This window comes from Xenia sp. Carnegie-2017, unplaced genomic scaffold (assembly GCF_021976095.1).
Source record: "Xenia sp. Carnegie-2017 unplaced genomic scaffold, XeniaSp_v1 HiC_scaffold_24, whole genome shotgun sequence".
Classification (NCBI taxonomy): Eukaryota; Metazoa; Cnidaria; class Anthozoa; order Malacalcyonacea; family Xeniidae; genus Xenia; species Xenia sp. Carnegie-2017.
Window position 1 is genome coordinate 14,104,201 of NW_025813487.1, and position 24,463 is coordinate 14,128,663.

Below are 24,463 nucleotides of genomic sequence, written 5' to 3' on the forward strand. Positions count from 1 at the left end.
AGACCTAAACCTAAAACATCTCAAAAGTTCCTTCATCTTTAGTTGAGCTTTGCTTTGGAACACGCAGCTTGCAACATTTCCAAGATGCAGAACTTTGTATTTTTCGTTTTTCTTTTTTCTATATCATTTTATGCTTGTGTGTTTCATATTCATTAATGCTTTAACAAAAATTTTCCTTCAAAATTTGCAATATTTGCAATGTTCTTGCAAAATATCTTTGCTTATGCTATTGTTGTAAATAATACAATGTTTTATTTATTTTCAGTATGATATTATATTGTATTTTAAGTGACCAGCGGTAAGCAGTTTAATTTAACTCATTCTCAAGCAACTTCAAGAACCGGAAATAAGTTTATATTCCCGGGAAGATTTTAAAAACTTGTTCCTATCTCTAATTGGTCAATTCTGTCTATTTTGGCGGTGGACTTCCGGTCTCTATTTTTACGTCATGTTATGATGGTGTTGCTTCATCGAAAGGAAAAATTTGCCGAATGAAACTTGGTGTCTGGTAAGTAATCTTTCTTTTTTTTGTAATCCTAGCATATAATGTGAGTATTTGACATAGAATACGAAGTGCCGGTTTTAAAGTATTTCTACTTCTATTTTTGATTTGCACTGCGAATCAAACGCATGTTACGTGAATATATAGATAGTATATTGTCAACAATCACATATTTGTGTACACTGTTTCTTCTTGCGAACTACATGACTTGATTTGTGAATGTTTCCACTGTTGTTTGCGAAGAAGGTAGTGCGAAAGTGCTGTGAGTAGTTGCATTTAGAATTTTTATTATACGAGCCTTTTCATTGACGAGCACTAGATTTTTATTTGTTTTGCAGTTCGCCAGTTTCGTGAATTGCGTTCATAAATACTTTCGGCGATAACATTTTGAACATTTTACGATGTTGCATCTTTTCCCATTGAAATTTTCTTCTAGTAGGATGTGAAGTTTAAACCATCCTATAGGTATTTTCCTTTGGAACTTTTAGCCGTTTACAACCAAAACGAGGGAGAGAAGCATTTGACGTTGAATTGCCAGCACTTGTAGTAGTAAATACTTCCTGTGATCGCGTTGCCCTATTGTGCATCTCAGATCATTTTTCTTGCTTCACATTGTAAGTCAATTTTCGAATTGACGGGTGTGAAATACACTAGTGTTTTCATTCCGAAGTAGAAATTGCACACATCCGACTTGTGTTAATGTTTATATCGCTGTATTATACCATTTGCTTGTATGTTTTACAAAGGAATTAGTTATGCTTTCGGCATGGTTTAACCAAATGTCTTTCCATACCGTGGCGTTAGTTGACTGAAAGAACATGCTTATACCTCGCTGTTTGAACTTCAATTTGATATGTATGTATAAATATTTCGATGTGTTTAGAAAGTTTGTATAAAGAGATTCATAACACTGATACGGACAGAACCCTTTGTTACTTTCATCACTGATAAATTTTTATGCACTAAATGTGGTCAGTTTTTCAGTCATAGAAAGATTGTGAACTTTGGACATATTTCATTGTTATCACAGTTGATTTTATGTTCATGTTCCAGTACAAGTACACTTACGAAAAACTAGCACTTTCATATGACATAAAATATATTGAGATCTTGTTGCTTGACTTTGTATATCGTTTAATTTAGTATCTTTATCGGTAGGGATTCGCATTGAATAGTCTAGTCTATTTTCTTCATCTGGAATGATGTGATTTTGAAAATTAAGTTCTTATTTACTCCAGTCTAGTGTCTTCATCAGGAGCAATTTGCTGTTAAAACTTAAGTTCTTATATACTCCAGTCTTGCATCTTTGTCAGGGGCGATCTGATGTTGAAACTTGAGTTCTTATTTACTCCAGTCTAGTGTCTTCATCAGGAGTGATCTGATGTTGAAACTTGAGTTCTTATTCACTCCAGTCTAGTGTCTTCATCAGGAATGATATGATGTTTTGATTTGAATTTAAATATTTTGGTAACTATTAATTGTATATTCTGCAGATGTGCAAGCATCAGGGCCATGTAATTGGATAAAATGAAAAGAACTCGAGAAGAGCACGAGAAAGTATTTGGTCAACACAGATTTCAGCAGCAGATCTTGGCACCAGCTCCAGTTGGCCATAGCAACAATTTTGAGGCACTACAAGAGAACATTGCAGTATCTATGGGGCAGTTTCCATCGAACCAACAGATACCCCATCAAACTTACCCGTGAGTAGAGAAATATTGAGTAGGCTGTTTTCTTATGATATTTTCTTTGATTGATATAGTAAAATTTTGTTGAGAATTGGGATATATGTTTGTAGATGTAGATCGTCGATGTTAGTGTAGTCCTGAGAAGGACTGTTTTTGTTGTTGTTGACTGACGTTTCGACAACCTTAGCGGTAGTCATCATCAGAGTCAAAGATTGTACATCTACAAACATGTAACTAAACTCCCGGGTTCAAACCATTTACTTTAATATGGGCTATGTTAATACTATACAAGCTTGGAAATTATGAGAATGTAGTTCTTTCATTTTTCACATCATAAACAGGATAAAAGTTACCCGAAATTTATCAAAATTCAAAATTTACTATGAATGTTAAAAAGATTTAAAGTTGATTTTTTATATTTTATTGATGTGATATTTAATGCAATATGATAAATTTAATTGTATTTAGTCCTCATGTTTCACGTGCACGTAAAAACTGTAATTCATTTAGTATGATCATAATGATATTCATGACTGAAGAAGAAAATGTTTATGGGTTTGGTTTTGGGTTGTGAAATTAATATATTAATGATGAATAATGAATTTGCAATTTAAACTTTAATGTGTGCATATCAGCAAAAAATACAGTGTAGGTGTATTGTATAATGTATCTGTGAAAAAATTTTTCAATTTGGTGAAATCTTCTTATGGTGGTTTAAAGCTTCCATTCAATAGACCTTGCATGTTATGGCATAAGTCTGGATCTAGCGAAGTACTTATGAAAGATACTTGGTATAAATATCTTTTAATGAGAAACTTGCCAAAGTAAATCTTTCCAAACTTTCAAAGTGACAGAGAAGGTCTATTATGAGGAACATTTTTGCCAACTTTAAACCACCATAAAAATGGAAGGATGTGACAAAATTAAAAACTTTTTTCACTGATACATTAGAAATCATGCCTAAATACAATATTGCAATTGAAAAATTTTGCTGAAAGGGACACTTATGTAAAACTTAAAATGAATTTTTTGTCATTGATGTGATCATAGGAAGTTATTTCTTTATTTATTTCTTAGGAATTTATTTCTTATTTTTTATTTTTCATTTATCCTATGGAGTTTATTTGTAATTTTGTAGTGTGACTGGACCCACTGGACAAGGTCAAGGCCACAGCCCTTTGCCTTCACATCCGCAGGTGAGGTTTGCACTTTTCTGTTTGAATATTTTGTTAATTCTTGTTCGCTATTCTTTTGAATCTTGCCACCTACAAAGATGAACTATTGCATTATCATTAGCCTACCTACCCTCGTTGTAGTTGAAAACCTGATGTTTTATAAGGTTTACATTTCCAATAAATATGGCTATATTCAAATTTAATGTGTGGTTATGGTGGTAGGGTTGTGAAGGTCTGTAGTTATCAATGTTAGCTTATTTGTTTGTTTGGAGATGTTGATTGTCCAGGTTAGTGCAATCCTTGGTGATGATATTGACCAGTGACGTAGCCAGCCCACAATTTTGGTTGTGCTATGTAAGTTTTTCTGTGTTCACTTGTTGTAGAAGCAATAGGTTTTTAAAGAAATGAATAACGATAGTGATATGAAATCTACATAGCATCAACGAATTTGCGGGCTGGTTCATACTGATATTGACTAACCTGTCTGCTAGGATATCTATGACTGTATGAACCTGGAAGATCTACAACATGTACAAACATCTTATAGTACTGCCAGATTCCAATTCAGTAAAATTGCCCATAACTTTGTTTCTCAATGTTGTGTCTTGCTCAATCATATCCATTGTAGGCTCACATGCATCCATCAGGTGCCGCAGGGCACATGCAGGGTCCAGGAGGACCTGGGCAGCAGCAATTTCAAAGACTTAAGGTGATACTAATTTATAAATGTTACATTTGTTTGCAAAAAATATATGTCATCCATCGTCATCATGTTTAATGTACATAGTGTGGATCTTAGTTTAACTACTTAGTACACAGTGGCGTAAGCTTAAAACTGTTTTTTTTTATTGAAGTACAGAAAAATAGCACTGTTCAGGGTGCCACTTTGCAAGCTAATTCCTTAGGTGTCCCTGTGTGTACTTTTAAGTGTTTTACTCTTTATTGTTTACCGAACCTTACTTTTGTTCACAGGTTGAAGATGCTCTTTCGTATTTGGACCAAGTTAAAATGCAATTTGGCAATCAACCACAGGTCTATAATGACTTTCTGGATATAATGAAAGAATTCAAGTCGCAAAGGTACGACAAAGAAATTTTGTTATCTTAGAGGCAATATTTTATTTCAGTGATTGCTCAGTTCAAACCTTTTATTCTTCCTTTTTAAGAAGTTTTTTAACCGTTTAAAGAAATTTGCTATCCAATGGATAACGCTATCCATGCTTCGTTCAACCGGCTCTGCACCCCCAAATCATTCCTTTTATTGCCAACTTACTCTCTTAGCTACACTTGCTTTTCTTCATAATCTTTAATTTCCTTACAGCATTGACACGCCTGGTGTGATAAGTCGCGTTTCCAACTTGTTCAAAGGACATCCTGAGCTCATTGTAGGATTCAATACGTTTCTTCCACCTGGATATAAAATTGAAGTGCATCCGAACGATGCTAACTCTATTTCTTATACAACGCCACATCAAAACGCTTTGCAGAAGACCGCTTTAAGTGGGCAATCTGTTCACACGGTGAGTGATAAAATGACTCAACACAAGGAATGATAGAATGACTCAATGTCAAGAATGACAATAGTTAAGCATTAGGACTTTTTATGACAGAACTTAATGATGGAATGACTTAATGTAAGAAATGATGAGAAGACTAAACATAAGGAATGATGGGAAGGGTAGATGTGTGAGGAATGGCGGGAAGACTAAACCTATTCCTTCTTATGCAAAGAGTATGTAAGGAATGATGGGAAGACTAAACCTAAGAAATGACGAGAAGAGTAAATGTAAGAAATGATATGGGAATGATGAGAAGGGTGTACGTAAGGAATGACGGGACAGCTAAACGTAAGGAATGATGGTAAGGGTAAATGTGAGGAATGACGGGAAGGCTAAACGTAAGGAATTATGGGAAGACTAAACGTAAGGAATGATGGGAAGGGTAAACGTAAGTAACAGTTGATCTGCTATTAAAAAAAAGAAATCATTGAGACTTGCTATAAACTTATTGTTTTTTTTGCCAATTGATAAAGTATTTTCTGCTGACCTTGAGCGTGATGATAACATTTAACATTTAATTGACACCATCGAGTTACATTGTATACTTTTGTCTATCTATTTTCTCTATTGCGTTACTAGATCAATTTAACGGGAAATCACAGTGGTCACAGTGTCTCACACAACATTTCCTCCTTCGGTCATCACGGTCCCTCGCCATCCCCTCAACAACAGCAACAACAGACTTCGTCCCAACAACCTCCCACGTCACAGCATCTCGCGCAATCGCAACATCAGCAACAGCTTGCCACCCTCTCGCAACACGCTGCCCAACAGCCAAAACATCAGATCAACAACCTCAGCCAACCGCCGGCTCACTCGCAGTCTCATCAAGGTCAGCAGCATCAGAGACAACTCCACTCACCACCGTCCAATCAAACCCAAGTACGTATTTCTTTTTTTTTAGTATGGAGTGTTTCCATGTGACGTCAAAGCGGCCATGTTGGGGGTGTACATCAAAGGGCCGATGCTCAACAGAGCATGAAATTGACATGAATTCTTTTCACTGCATGCGATCTTCACCCAACATGGCGACTGATGAAAACATTCTGTATGTTCAGTAAACAAGTTATCTTTATTTTGCATGTAATGTGTCTATATGTACTACTACTTAAATGTGTGAGAATACCTATACATTTAAGTTAATACCTAACCAAGTATGGTTATACGGAGTCCCTATAGCACTTATACTGATGAGAATAGCTATACGAATAAAATCTATTTCAATAACTTCAAAAGGGAATAAAACTATATACAATGCTGTGTTGGCGTAAACACTTCAGCTTACGCTGGGAATGTCCAAATCCCGCATCAAAACGTTTTCTTTTATTGTTTTGAGCTTTGTTCTGTACCTCAGTTTGCATCAGCCTGTGCCAAACCGATCTGTGTTGAATTAAATAAATAAAAAAGAATTGACTAATCAATCTGGTCAAAATGCTAAACCCCGACCTTTGAGATCGGGCTTGCACTGATCTGCTTCTCCCAATGGTCTCCTCGGTTTGCATAAGTAACATTAAACAACAAAGTAAACATCTTTTATTTTTTAAATATTTTTTTGTGTTTTTATTTAGCCTCAACAACCCGTCGAATTCAACCATGCAATTAGTTACGTGAACAAAATTAAGGTGGCGTTATTGTTTATGAGAGAGAGGAAAAGGTTTCTCTCCCTGACTTTACATGAACCATGTTATTTTGTTTCATAGACACGTTTCCAAGGGCAACCCGACACATACAAGGCATTCCTCGAAATACTTCACACTTATCAGAAGGAGCAAAAAAATATCAAGGACGTGAGTGTTGGTTTTGGAAGTTTATTTTTTAACGCCGTATGAGAATGAAAAACACACTCTCATGGATGGTTCGAGTCTCTAGGGAACCGTTTTTGATTCATACTCAAGCAGATGTAATATGTACGAGTGAAAATTTCTTGAAAACTTTAAACGAATTTTTTCTGTTTCATTTGTAGGGAACTCAGTTCTCCGAACAAGAGGTTAGTTAGTGTACACGTTGTATTTTAGTTTGATAGTTTGGTTTAGTGCATTTGGCCATTGCCGATTTTGTTGAAGTTGCAGTTGATTCTTTTTGCCACCTTGACATGGTATAACGAATGAACGGTATTACAACCTCGCTATGAAGCTCATTGCTAATGTTTTATTACAATACCGGCTGCGTTGCGCTTAGCCGCTCAGTGTTCCTATGGTTCAGAAAATGCAGTTGATCGGCTGTCATCAAAATAGCGGATACTTTATGAAGTATTGGGGGGTGGGAGCTACTCTTAAAGGCATGTGATTTCCAGGGAGATCCCGGGGCATGCTAATACAGCTGGTATACTTCTCAAATTTTTTCTCTAGAAATTTAATTGTAACGTACACATGATCATACACACACAAGGTTTAATGCGTCTGCTGTTATATGTACAGTACATAAGTCTATCATCCAGTTATTAATTCACATTACAGTGATGTTATGTAGGTGAGACTTTAGTGATTTGACGGAGGATTTTTTATCTTTAAAAATTATTGGGGGGCTCCAGCCCTCTCCCCCCTCAATGTCCGCCCCTGGCTTTCATTATGTTGAACACAAGCGTAATAAGATATGGGTTACACAAAGCACTTTAACGGACTGGCTCTACTATTTGTTTCCTCTACTGTGTCATTGATGAAACTGTAGGCGCCCGAGAATAAGTGGGACGGGGGTAGGATGGCTTGAGTTACACGGGGATATATTATGATGACAGTTTGATCGTAGTTAAACATAGAATTGTGTTGAACTCTATGTAATCCCTGGCGAAGGTTAAAAATCACTAACTTGCGCGCTTACATACTTACGTAAAAATGAATTATATTACCTTCAGAAATGCTTGCTCAACGCAAACAGTTGTTTTTTCAAGGGAGATATGGAGCCCATTGTTGCTAATTTCTTCCAACGAAGTGTCTTGGGAATCTGAGAATGTGCTTATTGTTTGTGCACATCAACTCCAAGAACATTGAACGGGTTGATTTGTGACAAGATTTCCTTTGCATTTCCTATAGATGTACGTACGTGAGGCGAAGCTTGCCAACGATGTGTACAAACAGGTTGCAAAGCTGTTTAAGAATCAAGAAGATTTACTTCAGGAATTCAGTCAATTTCTTCCCGATGCGAACGGTGCTCCAATCTCGGGATTGGTAATAGTAATTAATATTTTATTAATGTAGCTACCTTAAGGTCTCAATTATATATACATATCGCAAATACAACAGTTGCATAGGACTAAAGGTATGACTATATTATAAAGCGACAAACACATTTCTTCGAAAGATACCAGCACTTTATCATTGTTATTCACGATTTCTTCATATCTTAAAGGCCCTTTGTCGGGCAATACAAAGTTACCTGTATTTTCTATTTTGGTTTCTTCACATTAGACTTACTCGGAATGTCGAGAATGTCTAGTTTTGTTGCAAATCCGTTTGCGCATGCTCATACGCTGCATGGCTGTCGTTCATTTTAATCATGATGCGTATTGCTAGGACATGCTACATACTGTAGTCCATCATTGGTTTGCCTGTTAAAGAATGTGTCAACCAAGATGCATTGCGTGCAACTCACGACGGACGGCCACGTTGTTGTCGAGAAAATGGTGGTCGTAATTTTTCGACGTCTTAAAATTTCTCGCAATATTTATTCATTACGTAGTCAAGGCGGTCGTTTATTATGAATGTAATACATTGTTTTTTTAGTAGTTTTAACAATTTGCTATTTAAAAATCCTCGCTTCTTTGCCCGAGCGAGGATTAACTTTTGCGAAGTGAATTTCAAGAAAACTACACGACGTGCTCGTATTCAGTGTGCAGCAGGCTCAGAAAGTTAAAATAGAAACATTAACTTTTTCGAAGTGCATCTTGGTAGACAGAAATTCTTTAAAGCAAGTCACTTTTCGTTTCCTATCATCTTTCTATGGTCTTTAATTGATTTTGACTTTTTGTGTGTTTTTTTCCAGAGTGCTTTGTCCAAAAGAGCTCACAATCAGATGTCAAACGCGTCTGGCTCGTACGGAGGACCTCCCAATAAGAAACAAGCATGTGAGTTACGTCATAGCCTTCCTTTTTAGTGACGCCATTACGTTTGTTGCCAATAACATTGGCTTCCTTTCATACACAATATACTGATACATCTTTCATGTGTATGATATTTGCACCTACCATATCAATACTTCATGTTAGGGACATTTTACCTTCCTTTCTTGTAATTGCATCACAATTTCGCTTCGTGATAAGTTCAGAAAACGTAGTTGTAGAGTAATGAAGAATTCCAAAAATTAGTTACAGAGTGGATTATTGCGTGATTGTTATGTAACCCTGTAAGAATCATGCCTTTGTACACCTGGTCTTGTTCTTATAGTTTACGTTTATGTTGATAGACTGGAATCAGGTAGTTTTTAGTCTCGGGTAATTATTTAAATCTGTTCTTTCCAGTGAGCTCAACTTCGGTGAAGAGAAACTTAGGTCAAATGCGAAGATCCTCGACATCAAGTCAAAGCAAGGTTTGTCGAACTATTACTATTCCAATGACAAGCCGAATGAAAAGATTTCCGATTCGTGTATTCATAGTGTTTTGCAAGTACTGTAACTCTCTTGTACAATAACATTCTTGACTGATGTTGCGTGTCACGTCAACTAGATGATTCCCCTCTCATAGTTCTTAGAGCGGTGTTCATCGGTCCAACATAGTTCGGCAATGTTCCAGATAGTCACGCGGTTCACCAACATCCGTTTGTTTTTTCTTAGCGAGTGCGTTAGATTTAAGTAAAGTTTCCTGTCCATGCAGAGTAGCCAATCGCCTGTTATTGAATGTACCTATGACGTGTGTGTAGCCGTACATACATACATAGATATACATAAAAAATGAAAGTTTCTCCGGATTGTTTTAAAAATTATTTTATTGAGCTTTCGACTCGTAGCTTCGAGCCTTCATCATATCGAAAGCTCAATAAAGTAATTTTAAACAATCAGAAACTTCATTTTAATTAAATGGATTACCAATTTTCAAACTTATACATGATTATACTTGTTTCCTACTTTACTTCAGGTGAAATCGCGGTCAAACGGGATGAAAGACAATCTTCCGGATCCAAGTAGCTTTGGCTCTGTTGCTGAGTTTGCATTTTTCGACAAGGTATGCGGTTTGTTCATATAATAATACGCTGTAGTAATTTACCGTAGCAACCAGTGACGAATCCAGTCCTGCTATGTAAAAGTTTTTTGAATCCGTCCACTGTAAAAACTACCTGAAAACGACAGAATGAATTCGCAAATTTGTTTGCATGGCAGAAATAGTAAGTCAGGTTGCTAAGAATTTCACCTTACAAAGAAATAGTTTTTCCGTTTGAAGTTGTCACGAAACTGGCGTATCCGTTCTGTAATCATTGGTATTCTCTATGGTTTCCACATATTGAAATAAAAATTCACAAAACTGACGTATCCGTTCTGTAATCATTGGTATTCTTTATGGTTTCCACATTTTGAAGTAAATATTTCAATAAAATTTGGACATTTAAGTAAAGGAAAAACTGCGTATCGTTTTGTCTAGCTTTGCAAGGAGTAAACTATCGCAGAGGAGTTAACTATCGTACTTTCAATAGCTTTGCAAGGAGGAAATTATTGTAAATGAGTAAACTATGTAAACTATCGTACTTTCAATAGCTTTGCAAGGAGTAGACTATCGTAGAAGAGTAAACTATCGTACTTTCAATAGCTTTGCAAGGAGTATACTATCGTACTTTCAATAGCTTTGCAAGGAGTAAACTATCGTACTTTCAATAGCTTTGCAAGGAGTGAACTATCGTAAAGGAGTAAACTATCGTAGAGGAGTAAACTATCGTAAAGGAGTAAACTATCGTACTGTCATTAGCTTTGCAAGGAGTAAACTTACCGTACTTTCAGTAGCTTTGCAAGGAGTACATTATCTTAACAGAGTAAACTATCGTACTGTCAATAGCTTTTCAACGAAAGTAAAGCCATGTTATAAAGAAATAAAACTAACCAGTGAGAATTAGCTATTTAAGGTGCTCGTATGTAAGTTATAACACGAAATATTTTATTTATTGTCTGAAATAATAGAACCCTTTAAAATTCCCGTCTCACACGAGCACAAACATAAACATAAAGAGTTCACCTCTAAACATTCACTTATAAGCACGAACACAAGAACAAAAAAAGAAATATTTCTTTAGTTGTGCTTACGAAAATTATCGACAGGCGTTTTTCATCGAAATATCTCGTACGTAGATATGTTTGATTTTGTTGTGACGCTATGCGTGAATCTGCTTGTGTTTTATCTAAATTTTTGATTGTTTTGGAAATTGGTCATCTACATTATATTATATCGCAAATTTGTTTAACATTGACGCGAGACTAAATGTGTTTAACGAATACGTTAATTAGGGAAAGACTGACAATAAATTCTTAATTTACTCGTCACGATATTTTGAACAGTTCCACACGTACTTAAACGTGCAAACATCTCAGTTTTAAGAGATCTTCTGTATGAAATTTCTTGTCGCAGGCAAAATTTCACAGCTTGAATTCACAAAATTTTCCGGTTATTTTCTCACACTTGTCTCCTATTCATATATATATATACATACAACTCACATTTGTTTTCAAATCATAAACATATAGCTACGCATGTCACGTCACGGTCCACAGCTCTTCTACATTGTCTTTTCCAGGTACGCAAAGCTCTGCGAAGTCAAAAGGTTTACGAAGATTTTCTACGTTGTCTCAAACTTTTTAATCAAGAAGTCATCTCGCGCGCAGATCTTGTTCAACTCGTTTCTGCCTTCCTGGGGTACGTTGGTTTTGTTTATTATGGTCTTCGTGAGTACGTTTATTTTATTTCGAAAAATTGTTTACACTCTCAGTTGGGAATCGAATTCGGACTCTTTGAATTCTTCCGAATGTACTTATTTCAAGAAATTGTTTATTGTTTTATGTAAAAGATCGCCCAAAACTGCGTTTGGCTTTCTTTTTTACACGAATGTTTGTATGCGCAGTTTTGGAGATATAGAAGTTTTTGTGATGTGTAATGAGGAATTGTATGTTCCTTCGTTTCCTAATATACATTATCTTAAGATCGTGCTTCATTTCGTTAGTGTATTGCAAACATGCTTGGGTTTTGTCAGAACTTTGTTTTATTGTTATGTAAAGTGATCACCTGCGTAATATATATGAAGCAACATTGTTTGTTTTAGGCCTTATTAACTCCAAAAAACGAATATGTAAATTAAGAAACAAAAGAAGATAAATTATCTCGGAATTTCACTCAAAGGAATATATCACAAAAACGGGTTTTTGTTTGGCGGGTTTTTGTTCCGTGTGTTTTTGCTCGTGGGTTTTTGCTCGGTGGGTTTTTGTTCGGTGGGTTGATCACACTTGTTGAACTATGGCGATGCTCAAATTGTGGACTCTCTAGTGATTTGGCAGATTAACGTTAATAAACTTACGTGTATTGTAAGTTTTTGCATCGAAAAGTCATATTTACAAGGTGGGCGAGAGGTGGACGACGCCATCTTGTACTTATATTTTAAAGGTGTCCATGAGAGATTGGCTGCAATTGTGCAATTATGAAAGCGCACACAGTTTAAGCTGAATTTTTATGTTAAAATCTCCAATCTCTTGCTTGAACTAAATATCCATTTGAAAGTTTATGCAGTTCCAGACAGGTTATTTTGCATGTGTATTAAAATATATTGCTGTTTATTTCTAATGTAGTTTTATTAAATGGTACAATTAACCCGTGTGAACCCATTTTCTGCATTCACGTGCCTTATGGGAATGTCCGCAATCCCCAAGGGTACTAGGAATACGCACACCAAGTTTCCCCATACAGTGCTCCCTGCAAGCTGATTGGTACTATGTAGCGCGACTAAACAATCTTTGAATGAACTACACTCGAATTGAAAGTAGATTAGTTTTTAAAAACGTTTTATGTCACATTTTTTACAGGAAATTTCCCGATCTCTTCACGTGGTTTAAGGAATTCTTGGGTTACAAGGATTCCAGTCCGATGGATACACCAAGCTTCAAGGAAAGAACCTCTGGCGAGCTTGCCCATCTTGAAATAGGTATGCACCCAGTCGATATCACTTCCATATCCTATTCTATCTCATGGTATTCATTGCTTGTATGCCATCCATAGTAAGTTTTACGAATTTTCACTGGATGGGAATTATCAACACAAAAATTCTCAGTTGATGACGTTGAAGCGCTCAAGCTTATAGCGCATGACTACGTGTGTAGAGATTTTTATTGTCCAGTTTAATGCATTTGTCTTAACTAATTTGGACAATCATCGTCTATTACAGAAATATTCAGTTAAATGTACATTGATCAATTCAACTATCTGTTATTTTCTGTTTACTCCTCATTTGACTCTGAAGATGACTACCGCTTAGGTTGTCGAAACGTCAGTCAACAACAACAAAAACAGTCCTTCTCAGGACTATACCAACCTGGACGATCTACATTTACAAACATGTAACGATACTCCCGGGTTCAAACCATTTACTTTATTATCTGTTATTGTTTCGTTGGTATGATTGATATTCAAATGTTAATCATCGTTTGTTAAATGAAGTACTTTGTTTGCCAAGCACATGCTTATATGGTACATAGTTGTAAAGCTGAGGCGAATTTCCTGTCGTGTGTGTAATCAAACTGATATTTTAAAGAATAGGAAACATTTTCCGAGTTTCTATAGAGTTATATAAACACGTGACCATTTTCCGAGTTTCTGTATAGTTATATAAACACGTGACCATTTTCCGAGTTTCTGTAGAGTTATATAAACACGTGACCATTTTCCGAGTTTCTGTAGAGTTATATAAACACGTGACCATTTTCCGAGTTTCTGTATAGTTATATAAACACGTGACCATTTTCCGAGTTTCTGTAGAGTTATATAAACACGTGACCATTTTCCGAGTTTCTGTAGAGTTATATAAACACGTGGCAAAATTTGAGAGAAATTAACGCGAAACTGCTTGGCAAGCACGCAGCGCGAGGGTTTCCAAGTAATTTTGAGTTTCTCCCAATTTTTCACAACTGTTTATAGAACTCAATAGGAACAAGTAAATATGTTTTCTATTTCGTATGTAAAGAAGCATTTTAAAAACAATATTTAAAAGATAAATTTATTAATTTTAACGGTATGTTTGTTGATATTTTCGCCATTAAAATTTCCCGCACAACTTGCGAGATTTTCGCCAGACGCGAAGTCTCGTCCATTATTGAGTAGTATCAACACAGTTTTTTCAAACATTCGACCAATCAGCGCCCGTGTTTTTAAACGGTTATCTTATAAAAGACTTTGACTCATAAATTTTCGTAATATGTTTAGATTACGCGTCTTGCAAGCGATGTGGCACAAGCTATCGTGCTCTACCCAAGACCTACACACAACCAAAATGCACCGGCCGCACGGCTCTATGTCGCGAGGTCCTCAACGACACGTGGGTCTCCTTCCCAAGTTGGTCGGAGGATACAACATTTCTTGGAACGAAGAAAACTCAGTACGAGGAATACATATTCCGTTGTGAGGACGAACGATTCGAATTGGATGGAATTATCGAAGTGAATTTGTCCACGATCCGCGTCCTCGAGGCAGTGCAAAAGAAATTGGGTCACATGACCTCCGAAGAGCAACAGAAGTTCCGATTGGATGGCTGTCTTGGCGGTACTTCTGAGGTCATACACAAGAAGGCTATCTATAGGATATACGGTGATAAAGCTTCTGATATCATTGATGGTTTAAAGAAGACTCCCGCTGTTGCCGTACCGCTTGTTTTGAAACGGTGAGGATGAGAACTTAGAACTCGATGATTATTGATTAGGGAAGAAATTTTAATGTGTTGTCATAGCTATGGAGTTATTGGAAAAGATAAATGTGACGTTTTAACATGAGCTCACGCTTTATGAAGACTTTAGATAGGAGTATATAAGAACTCAAATTTTAACATCAGATCACTCGTGATGAAGACACTAGACTGTAGTATATAAGAACTCAAGTTTCAATATCAGATCACTCCAGATGAAGGCAAAAGATTGTAGTATATAAGAACTCAAATTTTAACATCAGATCACTCCTGATCAAGATATTAGATTGGAGTACACTATATAAGAACTCAAATTTCAACATATCAATACTGATGAATATACTAGACTGAAATACAGACTTGAGTTTCCGCATTAGATCTCTCTTGCAAATAAAACATATCAATAAGACATTCCCTTCGATGTTTTCAGACTAAAAGCGAAGGAAGAGGAGTGGCGTGCTGCACAGCGATTATACAACAAAATTTGGCGAGAACAAAATGAAAAGTATTATCTTAAGGTGAGTTGATGTTGTAATAGTCATCCAAGAAACGACTTTTTCTACCACCACCCAGACATCCCAACACCCTTTTTTTAGCTTGCAGACATTTCTAATGTGTTTTATAATATTTTACACAGTCTTTGGATTATCAAGGAGCAACTTTCAAGCAAAATGACCTGAAGGGGATGCGGTCAAAGAGTTTGTTAACCGAAATCGAAAATATTTATGACGAGGTTTGTATGTCTGCTTAAAGTGCCTATGACACGAAAATTTTTATGTTTGCAATGACCAGAACTTTTGAAAGGACAGCGTACTTTTTGAAACTGTTCATGCATACCTCTTTTCCTTCTCGAGATATTGAAGATTTTGTTATTTCCATTTTATCACGTCATATTGCATAATGAGTTCTCAAAATGTTTCAAATACTCTTCAGTTTCCTGACGACTTTAGGTTGATACTAATAGGCAGCATTTTATACCATTAACCACGTCACAACAAAGGGAACTATGTCCTTGTAAAGTAAAGTATCGTTTAATATACCTAATACTCCTATTACTCAATATGCAATTTGACGTCACAAGTTAGATAAATCGGACGAAGCAAAAACCTCAACATCTCAAGAAATAAAAGTGATGTGCATAAACTGTTTAGAATGTCCATTGTCATTTCAAAAGTTCTGGTCATTGCAAACATAAGAATTTTCGTGTCGAAGGCACTTTGAAATCACCTTACCATCTTACGTTCATTTGTTTACTTACTACTAAATATCTTTGTTTCTTCGTTTTCAGAAACAAGAGCAAGCTGCAGAAGGAAATGCTGATCCAACCGGACCTCACATGGTCTTTACTTACAAGGTTTGCACTCGTGCACCATTCAGGCGCTTGGCCTGATCATTGAATTTGATTTTAGTTGTCGGAGCTCGATATTTCATTTCAATGTTTTATGGGAGTTTTTGTCATAATGTCATTCGTCGTTGTAGTTTTGTCTTTAGTAAGAGTGATTTCGTGTGGTATAATAAGGTTGATGCCAAAGTCTTAATACCATATTACTGTCTTGTGTTTACATCTGAAGTTATAATGTTCAAGTTAGAGTAATTGCATTGTCCATTAGTTTGACCTAAAGTTCTTGTGTTAGGATAAATCAATTCTTGATGACGCCGCAGGACTTATCGTCCATCACATGAAACGACAGACTGGCATACACAAGGAAGACAAGTCAAAGATCAAATCCTTGCTGTACACATTTGTACCCGATCTCTTTTTTGCGCCAAGGTTTGTCACAATATTTACGTGTTGTAACACTTTTATATCGTAACATGTTTGTAGATGTAGATCGTTCAGGTTAGTAGAGTCCCGAGAAGGACTGTTGGTGTTGGTGTTTATTGACGTTGTGATATTGTCAGCGGTAGTCATCTTTAGAGTCAATAGACAAGTATATTAGAGGTTCTCGCCTTGTTTCTTTTTTGTTCATACTTAACACGGTTGACTGTAGAGGACTAACGCTAAAGATGTTAACACCAATAGTTCTTCTGAGAGCGGCGTAAATTTGGACTATTGAAATTTACAAACATTTAACGATATCCCGGACTCAAACCGTTTTCACGTTTTCAGAGGAGAATTAAGCGACGACGAGGATTCTGTGAAAGACAGCAACGGCTGCGGTAAATTTCTCTTTTCTGCTCAGTTGTAGACTTGTTACTCGATTAAGCTCGTGTTCACCTGCATGTTGTAGCTAAACTGTGTGTTTTATAGGGAGGTCCGATGCATCGAATGGATTACCAGAAGCCGAATCTGTAAGTTAAACAAAGAAGCTTTCCTGTAAATACTGTTGACAATGTCAAAGTTTTTTGATAATGATGCGAATTTATATACAACTGTTTAATTTGAGTTTTTATTGAGTCTCTGTGCACAGTGGTGGATTTATGAGGGGGTGGGAGGTTAAAGGGGTTGCTCACACATGTAGGCAATGGTCAATAAGGGTGTGTGGAGAGGTGCAAATTTCGAAAAATAAAATTAAAGTCCATCCTACTTCAAATGGAAAATCGTTCATTGACTATATCATTAAAGTTTATTGACAGTCAGTGATATTTATTTTGATTAAAAGGCGTCAATGATATTTATTTTGTTGACCAAAGCGGGAACTACTTTCAACTTCTAATATTGAGTAGGTTAATAAATATTTGGTTTATGACCGCAGGGCTTTAGCTGATCACTAAGCCAAGCGCTCCCCCAAAAAAAAATCCTCACTGAATTCACCATTGCCTCTGGACGTCTTAAATCATTCCAAATTTAGTGGTTTTCCTTGAAATATGTATATCACCTGACACTGGTTACGAACCTTTAAGTATTCACCGTTGAACAATTTGCTGCTCTGTGATTTAGAAAACTTTGAATGGTTCGGTGGGGGCTTATTGAGTGGTGTGAGGTATTTTAACCTGCCCTTTTTCGCGAAAGACTAATTTCGACTTGTTTTTTCTTTAGGATGATGCTTACAATCTGATGTTCGTCAACAATAATTGGTACATCTTTTTAAGACTTCACCAGGTCAGTGTTTTTGCTGAATCTTGGAGCTATATTTATGATTTATTCTATAATCGTGCTTGTTTTGGTATGACGTGTTTTGAAGATGTTTCAATGGTCCCTTACGAAGTAAACGATAGTTTGTCGAAGTCCTAATGTGGGCATCTTCATTTTCAGATGGTCTGTGAACGCTTACTAAAGATGTTTCAACGTTCTGTCGAGATTGCCGAAGGCGAAGCATCCGATAAGAAACAGAGAAAGGAGTCGACCGCTGTCGCGTTGAGACTGAAGGCTCCCACAGATGTCGATGTGGAAGAGTATTATCCCGTGTTTCTCGATATGGTGCGAAATTTACTTGATGGTATGTTGCTGTGGATTAAAGGGCTCTGTTTTGATTACGTGTTTCCCGTGATTCCCTATTTATTTCTATTTGCCTTCATTTATATTTAGCGGTATTGACAGATCTTCGTCCAAAACAATTTTGACATCTTAAGGATTTCTGAGCTAGTTTGAATAATCGACTCCATTCTTACTTAAATGTTCAGTTCTCGCAAATCGTAAATTTTTAAACTTTTGTAAATCCTCCTGAAAAGGATAATTCTCCATGTTTCGAGGGCTGAGTGTTTTTTGTTTAATTATTTTATAGGAAACATGGAATCAAGCAGTTTTGAAGATACATGTCGTGAAATGTTCGGCGTTCATGCGTACATTGTTTTCACCATTGACAAGCTTGTAACGAATATTGTTCGTCAGGTACTTAAACTTTGTTTTAGTTTATTTCAATTTCTATTTCCTGCACTTAAACATTGACTGAAGAAGCACTATCTGTTTTAAAATTCTCATCTATTCTCAACATCACTCTTAATTAAGAACGATTAGATGCTGAAACTTGAGTCTTTATTACTATATACTCCAGTCTAATGTCTTCATCAGGAGTGATCTGATGTTGAAACTTGAGATCTTGTTTACTCTAGTCTAGTATCTTCATCGGGAGTGATCTGATGTTGAAACTTGAGTCCTTATATACTCCAGTCTAATGTCTTCATCAGGAGTGATCTGATGTTGAAACTTGAGTCCTTATATACTCCAGTCTAATGTCTTCACCAGAAGTTATCAGATGTTAAAACTGGACTTCTTGTTTACTCCAGTCTAGTATCTTCATCGGGAGTGATCTGGTGTTGAAACTTAAGTACTTATATTCTCTCGTTCATCACAAGTGATTCAAATTTTGAAACTCAAGTCGTTATACACACTCCAACGCAATTCAATTATCAAGGGAGATCTTTGTTTCTAAAGTAGAAATTCTTCGCCAGACTCATTGACACCTTATTTACTTATGTTTAGCTTCAAACCATCGTTGTTGACGACACGTGTGTCCAAGTAATGGATCTGTATCAGCAGGAACAGTCTCGCGAAGGAGCTGGAGGGAACTCTGCTACTCAAGGCCTCCGAAAGGAAGAGGAGATTTCCTATCAGAAAAAAGCGGAAGCGTTGCTCAATGATGAAAATTGTTATAAGTTTATTGTGGTAGGTTGAGGTTACTTTTTGAGGATAGCACGAGGTGTTTCAGTTGAACATCTGTGGATGTTGGTAGGTTGAGATCTCTTGTTGGGAATAGCACGAGGTGTTTCATTTGAACATCTGCGGATGTTGGTAGGTCAAGGTCTTATGTTGGGAATAGCACGAGGTGTTTCAGTTGAACATCTGTTGATGTTGGTAGGATGAGATCTCTTGTTGGGAATAGCACGAGGTGTTTCACTTGAACATCTGTTGATGTTGGTAGATAAGTTGAGGTCACTTGTTGGGGATAGCACGAGGTGTTTCAGTTGAACATCTGTGGATATTGGTAGATAAGTTGAGGTCACTTGTTGGGGATAGCATGAGGTGTTTCAGTTGAACATCTGTGGATATTGGTAGATAGGTTGAAGTCACTTGTTGGGGATAGCACGAGGTGTTTCAGTTGAACGTCTGTTGATGTTGGTAGATAGGTTGAGGTCACTTGTGGATAGTACGAGGTGTTTCAGTTGAACATCTGTTGATGTTGGTAGATAGGTTGAGGTCACTTGTCGGGGATAGCACGAGGTGTTCCAGTTGAACATCTGTTGATGTTGGTAGATAGGTTGAGGTCACTTGTTGTGGATAGTACGAGGTGTTTCAGTTGAACATCTGTTGATGTTGGTAGATAGGTTGAGGTCCCTTGTCGGGGATAGCACGAGGTGTTCCAGTTGAACATCTGTTGATGTTGGCAGTTAGGTTGAGGTCACTTGTTGTGGATAGTACGAGGTGTTTCAGTTGAACATCTGTTGATGTTGGTAGATAGTTTGAGGTCACTTGTCGGGGATAGCACGAGGTGTTCCAGTTGAACATCTGTGGATACATTTGTGTACATCACACTTTTCCACCTATGCTTTACATGTTGGATATAGTTTTCTTGCAGGCTTTTTAACGTTTTGTCTAACGTTTTTATGTTTGTAGCACAAAGATAAGACGATTATAACGATCAGTATTGAACTTATTGTCACTGAGGATGTTCATTATGACGATATGATGGCATTCGAGGTTTGATTTATCGACATTATTGAAGATAGATTACGTTTAAAAAATCATTTTAATTGTCAACTAGTGTTCGCATTCTGAAGATACGTCTAGTAATTACTTTCAAACCACTAGAACTTTCAACGTACCTAACAAAGATTGAGTGTTCGATTTAGATGAAAAATTGAGTGTTCGATTTAGATGAAAAATTGAGTGTTCGATTTAGATGAAAAATTGAGTGTTCGATTTAGATGAAATATTGAGTGTTCGATTTAGATGAAAAATGGAGTGTTCGATTTAGATGAAATATTGAGTGTTCGATTTAGATGAAAAATTGAGTGTTCGATTTAGATGAAAAATTGAGTGTTCGATTTAGATGAAATATTGAGTGTTCGATTTAGATGAAAAATTGAGTGTTCGATTTAGATGAAAAATTTAGTGTTCGATTTAGATGAAAATTGAGTGTTCGATTTAGATGAAAAATTGTGTGTTCGATTTAGATGAAAAATTGAGTGTTCGATTTAGATGAAAAATTGAGTGTTTGATTTAGATGGAAAATTGAGTGTTCGATTTAGATGAAAAATTGAGTGTTCGATTTAGATGAAAATTGAGTGTTCGATTTAGATGAAAAATTGAGTGTTCGATTTAGATGAAAAATTGAGTGTTCGATTTAGATGAAAAACAAGGTGTAACTGTGATCTTATTTGTTCATATGTGACATGTAAACCTATATCCCTTTGACTTCATGCCTTATGTGTTATCAAGAATCTTCATGTCTTAACGAAAAGTAATCGAGTCAGTAGAAAACATCCCTAACATGTTTAAATTGTTCTTCAGAAATGGACCGACTACGTTGATAAGTTTGTATCAAACCAAGAAATCCCGAAAGTGGTGAAAGAACGACTGAAAGTGAAGCCGGTCTTTTTGCCCAGAACTTCAAGACATATTCGCTCAAAGAAAGCGCCAGAAGGTGAAAAATCTGCCGTTGATGGCGAAGAGCTCGGTAACAGGTAGAGAAGGGACTGTTTCTACTTTCCGTAATGGAGTTCAATAATTTTATTTGCTTACATATTGCGTTTGTGGATTTTGTACCCTCCGGAAGTTTGAGCTATTTTTTTATTGAAGGCAGGAGGGTTAATGTATTGCTTCAGCCTACTTTCTAAGATCAGAGCGGCCAATTGCATAGAATAAACTTTATGTTGCTTTCGCGTACTGTGAATTTATAAAGGTGCATTATGCATGCCAAAGAACCACAGTAAAATCAATAGCGTAGTTAAATAGGCAAAGCTTTTTGGTTGTCAACAAGTGAAGATCTATTTTGTTTGTTTTAGTCCAAGTAACATTGAAGGCGAGGAAACGTCCGCTGACATCGTGAACGAGGATACGATGGAATGCAAAATCTCTTCGAATACATACAAACTCAAGTTCGTTCGTGGTGGCCGCAGTTATTTCTATCGTAGAAGATCGCTGCCAAAAGCTAGAAAGGTATGAACACAACAATCTTTGAAGATGGGTGGGGGTGGGTTGTACTAACTCATTTGCGGCTGAAGTTGAATCAAAAGTTGACCCTCTCGCTCAAACCTAACATACTGAAAGTCGTCTCCATTAATTTTTGTGCACGTACAGGAAACTGAGGCAATCGCTCCCTTCCCATGGATAAATTTTTGCTAAATCTTCTGTCAGCTGAGATAACAAATGCTTTTGTTTTTTTCGTTGACTGAGTTGCTAATCGATGGCGCCAAAATGGCTCGAGGTGACTTTCTGTGTGTAAGTTGTCTATTTTTTCACTGTCGAGAATTCACATGCCCAAGGAATTATCATTCGTATGCCAATGACTTAGGACCCAGTCCTCTAGATGTCTGACGACCCTTCATTTGGAGGAAGCCATCTTGAAAGGCGGCTATGGGCGAAACTCTCAATCAAAAATAAGTCATAAGAAAATTTAAAAACTTTAATCCACGGTATTGTCCTTAAATCCAACCAAACATTTTAAAAATCAAACCTAGACTTTCAACTCTACAACTGTATATATGCGTAGAAGAAGCACATTTTGGACGTGCATATCCGTCAGTTTTGCCACTTTTATCATGGCGGTTTGCTTCACTCATAACTGTAGAACTCCGGCCGAGTCACGTATCTAGCAGATTGTGTTCTAGGTGACTAGGTCGTTGAACTAAACTAATCAATTTGTTGTCTGTTTAGGTATATCCAACAATCACTCGTAAGTTGTCGGAAAATTTCCAACGTTGGCTGGAAGCTTGGGTGATGGAAAATGTTTCACGTGACCAGAAAAGTACGTGCGATCAGTGGTTGGCGGGAAAAGTCGACGGCTTGCGACCTTGCAACACAATCAAACAGACGGTGCGAAACAATTTCAAGAGTTATACAAAGTATAACGTCGAGTGGCCAACGCCCGCGGTACCTCTGTCCGATTCAAGTACTCAATCATAAGTTGTAGATATGCGGGATTGTGCCGAGTGTAAAAAAGGGGTGAATCGTCAGCGCATGCTCGTAACAATGTGTGTATAGATGTTGTGAAATGATCACAAACATCGGGTGTATCTAAATTATGAATGAAAACGGTTAAGAGTCTGTTTCATTTCTTTGTATAAGAAAATTTTAATCTAAGGACTTGTTTATAACGGAATTCAGATGTAAGGCGATTTAAGGTCACGCTTTGAAATATAGCCGAAAGCTCAAAATAGAACTATTAAGGTTGTGCTTTATGAACTATTCTGAAAATAGTCCATTTGCTTTTTTAACTTACTGCAGCATCGACCACTGCTTCCTTTGAAAATAATGAAACGAAGCTCTGGTTGTCAAAATACAACTTCATATTTTGATCGGAACGTTTTAATCTCTCGTATTTTTGTCTCTGATAATCCTTGAGATTGTTAAATGATTCGGTTTGGACGTGGAAATTTACTGAATCATGCGATATGTTAAAGAAACTGTTGAACATAATCTAAATTATTAGATGAAACTGTGTTATTGGTTATAATGCTTTGGTTGCCTGGCTTCAGACCGTACGATTTCAGAACTTGTGCCATTTTCATCTTCTATCAGGAATGTAGCTTGAATCCCGTATGATTACATAGGAACCAAGATATTGTCCACGGTTCTATGTCATGAATTGTGTGAAAGCGTACTGTCATTTTCTCATGTTGTCGTCAATACTGTGTACCATGCTATAGTTTACTGTATGTGCGCGGTTTCTCATACAACCAATGAATCTTATTCTGAAAAGTCTTTAGCTTCGGCTTTATAAGTCAATGTGTACACACGTGTTATTCAACATTATGTATGTGTCTTTGAGAAGTTTGAGACAACTATAAGACTCTCTTTACATTATTTCTTAGCAACCTAGGGTCGATTAACTGTGGGACGACTTTCAAGAGAAGCTTTTTCTTTGGTTTATAAGGATAGGCGTTAAAGTTGGAGATTATTCGAGCTTTTTGCGCACCAAAACATTACAACTATTTGGCCCATTTCAAACGTCGCATTTTAAACGAGCCAAAATGAAACTGGTCTTAAATCTCTTTCATAGTTGTAGGGGACATTTCATATGACATTACGGCTTTTTCAAATAGTAGAAAACCTCGAAATATCTGGAGCCGGTTGCACGAAGTCTGGAAAGCGTTGTCCGCTGGATAGTAAAATTTCAAACTTGTAGAAAAGTTGGGTATGTTTTCCTTACGGCATAGAAATTTTTGTAATCTTGGAAGCAATATTTTCTTTTAGTGAATGCTCATTTCAGATCTTATATTTTTTCTCTTTTATAAGGTTTTTTAAACGTTCAAAAAAACTTGCTATCCAGTGGGTAGCGCTGTTCGGCCTTCGTACTACTGGCCCCTCTTGTAAAACTGATGAATGAAAGCCTGTTTGAATCTCTTTTTTGAATCATAGCTGATTTCCATCACTCTATTAATTTTAGTGCGATATGGAAAATGCGTGTCGTGGGTAAACGTTTATAGTAATCTAAAGTATTGTCTTCAGTTTGAATTTTGTATCGAGTCAAGTATTGAATACCCTGCAACAAATGCTGGCTATACTAATCAGGCCGTGTTATGATTAAGAAAAATATTCTATAATTACACCAGATGATCTTTCAACTTATTTGCTTGCTTATTACCA

The 24,463-nt window shown here is 36.6% G+C and overlaps 1 protein-coding gene across 2 annotated transcripts; it reads left to right on the top strand.

Moving 5' to 3' along the window:
- Positions 1 to 452: 452 nt before the first annotated feature.
- LOC124450814 (paired amphipathic helix protein Sin3b-like) lies at positions 453 to 23,327 on the top strand. 2 transcript variants are annotated; one of them, XM_047001477.1, is made up of 31 exons: positions 453 to 508; positions 1,996 to 2,205; positions 3,329 to 3,386; positions 3,994 to 4,074; positions 4,338 to 4,444; positions 4,686 to 4,884; positions 5,503 to 5,805; positions 6,492 to 6,545; positions 6,624 to 6,710; positions 6,887 to 6,910; positions 7,953 to 8,087; positions 8,902 to 8,983; positions 9,377 to 9,444; positions 9,990 to 10,076; positions 11,632 to 11,750; positions 12,908 to 13,026; positions 14,301 to 14,754; positions 15,206 to 15,293; positions 15,413 to 15,508; positions 16,064 to 16,129; positions 16,410 to 16,546; positions 16,886 to 16,935; positions 17,027 to 17,067; positions 17,756 to 17,818; positions 17,972 to 18,155; positions 18,441 to 18,547; positions 19,139 to 19,321; positions 20,270 to 20,353; positions 21,167 to 21,339; positions 21,661 to 21,814; positions 22,532 to 23,327. In XM_047001477.1, the coding sequence occupies exons 2-31, from the start codon at positions 2,030 to 2,032 to the stop codon at positions 22,778 to 22,780; spliced, it is 3,828 nt and encodes a 1,275-aa protein (XP_046857433.1). In that variant the 5' UTR covers positions 453 to 508; positions 1,996 to 2,029; the 3' UTR covers positions 22,781 to 23,327. The 2 variants fall into 2 exon arrangements, with proteins under 2 accessions (XP_046857433.1, XP_046857434.1); XM_047001478.1 differs by lacking the exon at positions 20,270 to 20,353.
- The last annotated feature ends 1,136 nt before the right edge of the window (positions 23,328 to 24,463 follow it).

Coding starts and splice junctions, on each gene's coding strand:
- LOC124450814 (XM_047001477.1), top strand. CDS start 2,030: ATGAAAAGAACTCGAGAAGAGCACGAGAAAGTATTTGGTCAACACAGA. Junction 6,546..6,623: donor GTTACGTGAACAAAATTAAG/GTGGCGTTATTG, acceptor TTTGTTTCATAG/ACACGTTTCCAAGGGCAACC. Junction 20,354..21,166: donor ACGATATGATGGCATTCGAG/GTTTGATTTATC, acceptor ATTGTTCTTCAG/AAATGGACCGACTACGTTGA.